This window comes from Amaranthus tricolor, chromosome 8, assembly GCF_026212465.1.
Source record: "Amaranthus tricolor cultivar Red isolate AtriRed21 chromosome 8, ASM2621246v1, whole genome shotgun sequence".
NCBI classification, from domain to species: domain Eukaryota; kingdom Viridiplantae; phylum Streptophyta; class Magnoliopsida; order Caryophyllales; family Amaranthaceae; genus Amaranthus; species Amaranthus tricolor.
Window position 1 is genome coordinate 29,995,588 of NC_080054.1, and position 8,803 is coordinate 30,004,390.

Sequence of the window (8,803 nt, forward strand, 5' to 3'; positions counted from 1 at the left end):
CGATGTTTTATTTTTGAATTCTAACTAAAAAAAGCATTACCATGAGTTCAAATAAAATTTGATAAGTTTAATTACTTGTTAATTGAATTTTGATACGTACAAGTTTAAAAAAACATAAAAGTAGCAAATTAATCCTAATGATACTCAAAAACACCCAAATACGTAATATTCATAAAAAATGCTATAATAATTCGATTTTTTTTTATAAAATTGGATCTTAAAAAGAGAACAAATTGAAAAAATCACAATTATATAAATCATAAAATAAAAATTTAAAAATTTACGAAAGTAACCGATTTTAATTCGAATTGAAATTAGATACTCCATAAGTTTTAGAGTTTATCATTGTATGCCTTATGGCTCGTCACATGGTATGGGGACTACAAAATTAAAGCTCCCTTGGGCCTTGATCAAAGTTGACCTTGGAAATTTCTCTTCATTATTTTGTCCCATTTGTAAATAGTACGGAGATTAAAGAGTTAAATATAATAGCATAAAACGGTAAGATTAATTTTTTTGAATTAAGAGAGAAAATATAAAGTAAAAGTGATACTTTATGTCATAGTGAAATAATTGTTTGTCTTCTACCCCTAGACCCTTGCTTGTTATGAGTGAGATTTACAGAATATGATGATAATTAAAATGCTAAAAAAAAATAAGAGAACATGATTAAGCTTACAAGAAATACTTGATTCGATCATCTGTATGAAAAGAAATAAAACATGCAGTAAATGCAACATTTCATTGACCCAATTCGAAGACTAGTTAAAAGCGCAACGAATACCAGAACATATCTCTTTTATTGAAAAATGCCTTCTTTTTTTTATATATAATTGATGCAACTAGCTATATAGCACTTTTATTATGATCGAAGTAGCATAAATTATGAAGGTTTATTTTTATGCTATTTTACGTAGAATTAACACATTCATTATGTATATATAGAGAGAGAGCGAACCTGCTCACTAGAAATGACTTTCATAGGCCCAATATTAACAGAAACGTACTTTCCCCTTCACCATATTTTCTGCTTTACTCAACCCCATCATTGAGTAATCATATTAGTTTAAATAACAAGGATAGCCGGGTAAGCAATGTCCATTGCCCCCATAAAATAAAGCACAAAAGTATATCTTGTATCCTACATTTCTGAACCAACATCCGGGAAGAGAGGGAATCGGGTAGCACGAAACTAGACCTCGAACGTTAGCTGATTGCTCTCTAGAAGAGATGGTAAAAACATAGAAATCCATAAATACGAGTTTAAACGCCACAAGACCCTTCATTTGGGCTTCATATACATAACTGTGTACGGACTTGAGATGGTGAGGATGCCTTTCACTCATGGGCATTACAATTCGATAGCTTTGAATGAAGGCTCTAGCAAGCACGATTGGCCTTGATGCATCTTGGAGATTAAGATATGATTACAAGTCCTTTGGAGGTATAGGCCCTTTATGGCTACACTATGGCAATGAAAATACAGAGAGGGTGTTTGGCAACTGGTTGTTGCCTGTTAGCTGTTGGTTTTTTTAGTTGGCTTGTTTGACCACCTGAAAATGTTGGTCGAAGAACATTTCACAGATTATTTATCATTTGAAGGTAAGACCACTTGAATACAAATTCGAGTCCAAAGCAATAGCGATGACACAGACTGTCGCAAACGAGTAACTAGACCTATCCATTTAGTTGGCCATCACTAATAAACGTTAGGAAGCCAATAATTGAAGAAGCGTGCATGGTATGCGACTATGCGTATAATGAGAGCTGATCAACGGAACATTCTGCTAAATAACACACATCATGCATGATACACGCTCCTATAACTGCACCCAAACGACTGAAAGACTGGTATTGATTTGTAAGATTTACCTCAGGGATCGGTTGCTGAAGCACTGATTCAACCGCTATAACCATAGAATGTACGAAATCATCACCGCCAGTCCCAATAACCATAAAACCTCTAACTGTCGGATGTGAGTTCACCTATAGTAAAAAAATGTGAAAACCATGAGTGCTTAGACTGCCCGAAAATACTATGAGGATATTTCATCAGTTCAACTCCATAAGAACTCCAAGCCACAACATTACATAAATCATCAGTCATGAATACAAATGGACATAATTTTCTCATCATTCAAAGGAAAAGAACAAGAGTTCAAGGAAAATTGATAAAAACATGCCTTTTGATCCGAAGCTAGCCATTCATTGGTAGAATCATCGGTTACCGTCCCTCCAATGACAACATTTGTAGTTTGCCCAACCCTTCCTTCCGTCTTTGACACTTCTGAAACAAACACAAAGAGTGTATAGACAAACTAAGAAATACTACGAAATATTGATTGCACAGTTTCTCGACTACAAGCTATACTTGAAGTATATCATATTCGCCAGCTTACTTCATACTTGATGAATTTAATATAATTGAATTATCTTGCATTCAATTTTCTACGGCCTCAATGCCTAATTCAGCTTAATGCTATCATGTTTTCCCGTTAAAGCGATATAATCCCTTTTGGTAGTCAGTAGTAAATGATGGTAATAGCCTACTACGAATGCGATATTTATGTAGCTCGGCAAGTTTCAACCTAAAAGGCCATTGTATGCTTGTACAACTTCAAGCATCTCCTTTCCTTATAGTTGTTAAATGTAGAAATTTCTATGGGCGGAGGAGTAAAATTAAATTTTCAAAGAAAAGAAAATAAATGTATTAGATAAAAGAAAAACATGTTTGAGAATTGAGTTCTATTATCATGGACGATAATCTTGCTTTCAATGTACAATGACACTAAGTTTTACCAACCTAACCGCTAGTATATTCTACAATCTTGAGGTATTAGAGTCAAACTAGGGTACATATACAACTATACAAATAAAAGTATGAAATCAACTACTACCTCAGTCCCTGTGATAGCACATTCCATTCACTGATCTACATGCGATTCGCGAATCAAATAAAGCGAATCATAGTTAACTTTTTACTATTTTAAGGTTATTTTAAGCAAATCACGAATTCAAAAGGCGAATTAATTGGCAAATTATGTTACACTGATCCCAATTACCTTTAATTTGCCTTTTTAAATTTGCCGCATTTTTAATCCGCCTATTAATCGCGTTACTCACTTTAACATCACAAAATTTATTCATTGTATTGTCTTAAAAGCTACACCAACAACAAAACTTTCGGCAATGGATTTAAGGCTCTGGCAACATAATAATGGCAACTAAAATACAATATCAAAAACATTTCATCAATAATTCCCACTTAACAACTTATATCATAAAAAACAACTAAATTTTCCAAAAAAAACAAGCATAATTTGTTCTACAGACACACAAAACCATCAAACCTTCGTAATCCATCTCAAACAAAAAACAAAAATACTTACGAAAAAAGACCAAATTTCAAATACCCACTTCAATGAATCAAAAACCCAGAAATTAAAACAAGAATTGTACCTGAAATGGCTTTAAGAACAGCTTCTTGAGGTGGACCCTGGTCGTCCTCAGAAGAACAACTAAGCTGAAGAAAGTTATGGGAATGGGTGAATTGAAAACCCGAGCACTTGAGTTGGTAGGTTTTCAAAGGCCCATTAGGGGGAAATTGGGTCGAAGAAGATGGTAACAGCCACGGTTCCGTAGAGCAGACCATTCGTAACACCACGCCATGTATTCGACGTTTTGCCTCTTTCGCTGAAATTCTAACCCAAACTCTTTTTTTTTTTTGGATTTTTTCTATTTATGTGGCTGCTCTTGAATCTTGATTTCCTTTTAAGTTTTCCCCCGCAAATATCTCTCAATTTATCCAAAATCAAACTCCCAAATCCCACTTCCCTGGAATTAATTGCCTGTTTGCCGTCTTTATAAAAACTTTTTTGGCACATTTAAAAGAGAAAGAGAAAGGAAAAACATCTATATCTATATTTATCTATATAATAAAAACGCGTGATGAAGCAAACAAAAATGTTGAGATGGCCGAGTTGGTCTAAGGCGCCAGATTAAGGTTCTGGTCCGAAAGGGCGTGGGTTCAAATCCCACTCTCAACATTATAATTTTTTTCCTTTTTTTTTGCATCAAACTGATCACTGCACTAAAAGAGTGTTTTAATGAAGCTAATATTAGATCTTAAGTTGTAAATACTTGTAATGAAAAAATGTAATCAACAATGATGGTTCATGGTAGAGTGCGAGCAATACCAAGTTATATATCGTATGTGAATGAAGCATGAACTTTTAGCGGTGTTTTCTGATGTTAAAACTTAAAACAATACTTTTTAAAAAAAATTTCGATGTATATCGAAAAAAGGATAACAAAAAACACTGGCTTAGATAAAAATGCAGCCCGTCAACATATAAAACACCAAAAAAAGAAAAAAGCCATTGGATCATGCCCAAAGTGAGACAATATTATTTTGACCCTTCGTGTTATTAATATAAAACGTTATTTTTCTTCATAATATATCTCTATGTCATCATAAAGGTAATATTTTGGGATGAAAACTAATTCTAAAAAGAAGTAATTAAATACTTTTGAAAAGAACATATTGAAGTTCAATCTTTAGCTAGCCTTCCAATTGTAAGCGTTTTAGAACTAAATGGAGTATATTAATATAGACAATAACACATTGTAGCTAAAAATTTACTACACTTTTTCTTTTTGTTTTATTCCTTACTCCCTCCTATCCAACTTCTTGTTCTATTTGGATTATATATATATACATAATTTACATTAAAATAATCTCATTGTTCAATACACTAATTTATTTTTTAATATATTTAATTATACATAATTAAAGTTAAAAAAAATAATATTAACAAAATTTACATTAAAATAATCTCATTAAACTATGCTTGATTATAGCATAAAATTAAGAATAAAATAAAAACAAAGAGTTATTGATAAATATTGTTAAGTTTCAAACAATATAAAAATAATAGAAATATGAGGGAATATATTAAATATACTTAATACATTGTAAAAGGGCTCCAATAAATATATTCTAGTTCTTTCAAAAATTGAAGCCAAGTAACAATATAGATAAAGCAATGGTCCATAAAATATAGAATTAAATACAAGGATGACAACAAAAGCTCTATGAAAAGCAACAAATGCTTTCAAAAAATTTTTACAACAAAACATATATTCCCAAATTTCATTCCATATTAGTGGTTTTAGAGCCATACATGTAATCTCACCAATCAAATTCCAAAAAGGGACATAATTGACTCAATAAACAATATTTCTACTTAACCTTTTGCTTAATAAATTTGTTACGTTTTTATTTCTATGTACTTCTATTATGCAACATTTTACCTAAAAAAATCAACCAAACTAAAAATAACCCACCAAAAAACCAAGAAAATCCTCCACATAACAATATTCTTCAATTTCCACCTAAATATATGGGCCCGTTGGTTCTGACCCAATTAGCCACAGGGCTAAGTGTCATAGCTGGGGCTGCTCTTGTGAAGTCGATGATGGACCAGAAGCCCATGTCTGGCCCATTACCTAGGTGCCCAACTTGCAAAGGGTCAGGCCGGGTATCTTGCATTTGCTCTAGGTGGTCTGATGGTGATGTGGGATGTGGGAGATGTTCCGGGTCGGGTCAAATGACTTGTTCTAGTTGCGGTGGTTCGGGCATGGGTCAACCACTTCCAGTTCAGGTCACAGCTCGGCCTCCTCCAAGTAACAATTGTAATGGCCACCCTTTTTAGACTGGCTCCATTTGTAAAGAAAAATTGGAGACAATATATTTTTAATATGAGACCATCTTATTTAAGAATTTGTGTTTTTCTTGCCATGTTTAAGAACGATGATTTCATTTAAAAATTTGGTATTAGCTTAAATATATTGTTTGGCAAATCAAAAATTTTCAAATTTGAATTTAGATTAAATTCCACTATTATTTTTTAATTAGTTAAAGTTGAGAATTTGAGAATGACTACCCAAGCTTTGTCATTTTCAAATTCTTCATTTATAATTTCATAATTGAAATCTATAATTTGCAATGAAATATTTGTTCCCAAATATTACATTATATTCTTCTCAAATGTCTTATTTTTGATTTTAAATTCTTCATACAAATTTAAATAAAAAAATTCAAAATTTGGGACGCGGAAAGTTATTAGAAAATATAAAAATATACTACATAAATTGCATAAATTTAGTACATCAAATCATAAGTATTATTTCTTGTATTTAAATTTTTATACTACTTAAATATTGTCGATGGTGTGCTATTTAATAGGTATTGGTATATATGTACTGATACCTTCTTGATGACTCAGCATTTTTTATAGCTCTTTTTATTTCCTTTGATATTTTGTAAGTAGTATATATACATTAGGTATTTTGTTATTCAAAACAAGAAATAGAAAATAAAAGCAATAAAACATTTTTCCTAAAAGGGAATTTCTTCAAGAAGCTTTTGTGAAGCCTTATCCATCTTCCTTCTCCTTCGTTTTTCAACTCATTCATTTCATCACAATTTGGATGAATCAATCAAGAATTTTGTTCTGCAACATGGTATCGGAGCTTCATCATCAAAATCTGGAATGATTTCTATGATCATCTTCTGGTATTGTTCTTGATTTTCTGTTTTGTTCATCCATTGATTTTTTTTTTCTTTTCTCAGAAATCCTTCTTGATATCAGAAATTCTCTATAATCTGTGTTTGATTTCATTATATTTCGTCTGTGGTCCTAAATTTCTTCTGTTTCTACAATTTTTTATTTTTTTTTTTCTCTTTCCCTTTTCTCCTCTCTAAATCTTCCTTTTCCAGTTCTTTATTATGTCTACCTCACAAAATACTCCTCTTAAATCACAAGATCCTGCTAGCATTTACTTCATTCATCCCTCTGAAAACACATCCACACCCTTAGTTTCCGAAAAATTCAATGGCGAACGTTTCAATGAATGGAAAAGGAGTATGATTATAGCATTATCTGCTAAGAATAAACTAGGGTTCATAGATGGAACTGTTACAAAACCTGATGAATCGGATGAAGATTACAAAATATGGGAGAGATGTAATCATTTGGTGATTTCTTTCATTCTAAGATTTTTAGACAATGAACTTGCTAGAAGTGTTCTTTACTTTACTACAGCCAAAGAAATATGGCAAGATCTGGAAGAGAGATATGACCAAACATCAGGCCCTCAATTGTTCACTCTACAGCAAAATCTGAATGATTTAATTCAAGAAAACAGTTCTGTGGCTGAATTCTTCACTAAAATCAAATCATTATGGGATCAAATTAATGGTATGAATCCATTACCCGTCTGTACATGCAATGGATGCACATGCAACTTGACTCAAAATTTCTTAAAGCTCAGCAAGAAGAAAGACTCATACAGCTACTCATGAAGCTTGATGATAAGTTTGTTAACATCAGAACAAACATACTCATGATGCAGCCATTACCAAGTGTGTCCTTGGCTTATAGGTTGCTAATTCAAGAAGAAAAACAAAGATCTGTTGCTCAGTTGCAGGGAGAACCTTCTAATACTATGGCCTTTGTTGCTGACTATAAAAGGGAAGGATACAGGAGACGTGAATACAAACCATACAGGCCACCCTTTCAGTCCAACAATTATTCATCACAAGGTAACCACAGGAATAATGATGGACACAAGAAGATCAATTACTACTGTGACCATTGCAAGGTCCCTGGCCATTCAAGACAAAGATGTTTTGTTCTAAATAGTTTTCCTCCTAACTTTCAACCAAAGACACAGGACAGAGGAAAGAAAGTTGCAGCAATCATCACTCAAGACTGTGATGAACAAAAGGACCTTGAGGCTCAGGCTTACATCTCTGTGCAAGAACTCAATGAAATCAAAAGCTATCTCAGAAAACAAAAGGAAGGTTCCACTCAGCCTCAATCTCATATAGCAGGTATATGCCTCTTAATCAACCCCAAAGATAAGTGGATTATAGATAGTGGTGCAACACATCATATCGGCTCTAATCTAGCCTTGTTTGAAACACATAAGAAGTATGAGCATGCACAGAACACCATAACTGTAGCTGATGGAAAGAAATCAACTGTGGAACATATAGGTTCTGTTAACTTGGAAAATGGGATCACATTAGTAAATGTTTTACACGTTCCAAGATTCAAGTTTAATTTGATATCAACTCACCAATTGTGTAAAGATCTTAATTGCACCATTACATTTACACAGAACAAATGCATATTACAGAATCCATCACAGAAAAGTTCCCTGGTTCTTGGTGAATTGAAGTCAGGATTGTATGCAGTAGATGAAGCCACAAATCATAATTCTGAAGCTGATTTAGTTGCTGCCACTGGTGTTGCTGCACAAAATTCAGAAGAAAGCAAGCTCTGGCACTTGAGGCTTGGTCACTTGCCATTCAAGAAATTACATCGTATATGTAATATAAATAAGAGTAATAAGAGCACAGATTTCATATGTCAAATATGCCCACAAGCAAGGCAAACAAGGTTACCATTTCCTAAAAGTTTTTCTAAAAGCAAGAAGTCCTTTGAACTTTTACATATAGATGTATGGGGCCCCTACAAGGTCAAGACCCATGACAATTGTAAGATGTTTTTGACTATAGTGGATGATTTTTCTAGACATACATGGATTTTCCTACTCAAGCACAAAAGTGATGTGGTAAGTTTGTTATATCAATTTGTTAATTTCATCAAAACACAGTTTCAAGCTAACATCATGACCATAAGGTCAGACAATGCAAAAGAATTTTGTGAAGGAGATATTCTACAACTTTACACAAAGTATGGTATTACACATCAGAAAAGTTGTGTTAACACAC

The 8,803-nt window shown here is 32.9% G+C and overlaps 2 protein-coding genes and 1 non-coding gene across 6 annotated transcripts; 2 read left to right on the forward strand and 1 right to left on the reverse strand.

Annotated features, from left to right (window-relative positions):
• Positions 1 to 2: 2 nt before the first annotated feature.
• LOC130820640 (uncharacterized) lies at positions 3 to 3,905 on the reverse strand. 4 transcript variants are annotated; one of them, XM_057686094.1, is made up of 4 exons: positions 3,460 to 3,905; positions 2,184 to 2,284; positions 1,873 to 1,986; positions 11 to 1,553 (listed from the first exon to the last, which is right to left on the reverse strand). In XM_057686094.1, exons 1-4 carry the CDS (start codon positions 3,650 to 3,652, stop codon positions 1,533 to 1,535), a joined length of 429 nt encoding a protein of 142 aa, XP_057542077.1. In that variant the 5' UTR covers positions 3,653 to 3,905; the 3' UTR covers positions 11 to 1,532. The 4 variants fall into 4 exon arrangements, with proteins under 4 accessions (XP_057542074.1, XP_057542077.1, XP_057542073.1 ...); XM_057686093.1 differs by having other exon boundaries at positions 23 to 1,553; positions 2,184 to 2,287; XM_057686091.1 differs by having other exon boundaries at positions 3 to 1,986.
• Positions 3,906 to 3,965: 60 nt separating this feature from the next.
• TRNAL-AAG (transfer RNA leucine (anticodon AAG)) lies at positions 3,966 to 4,046 on the forward strand. Its single transcript has one exon. It is a non-coding gene; the product is annotated as a tRNA-Leu (tRNA).
• A 1,252-nt stretch (positions 4,047 to 5,298) lies between these two features.
• Positions 5,299 to 5,786, forward strand: LOC130820642 (uncharacterized). Its single transcript, XM_057686095.1, has one exon. It carries the CDS (start codon positions 5,403 to 5,405, stop codon positions 5,712 to 5,714), a length of 312 nt encoding a protein of 103 aa, XP_057542078.1. The 5' UTR covers positions 5,299 to 5,402; the 3' UTR covers positions 5,715 to 5,786.
• Positions 5,787 to 8,803: the final 3,017 nt, after the last annotated feature.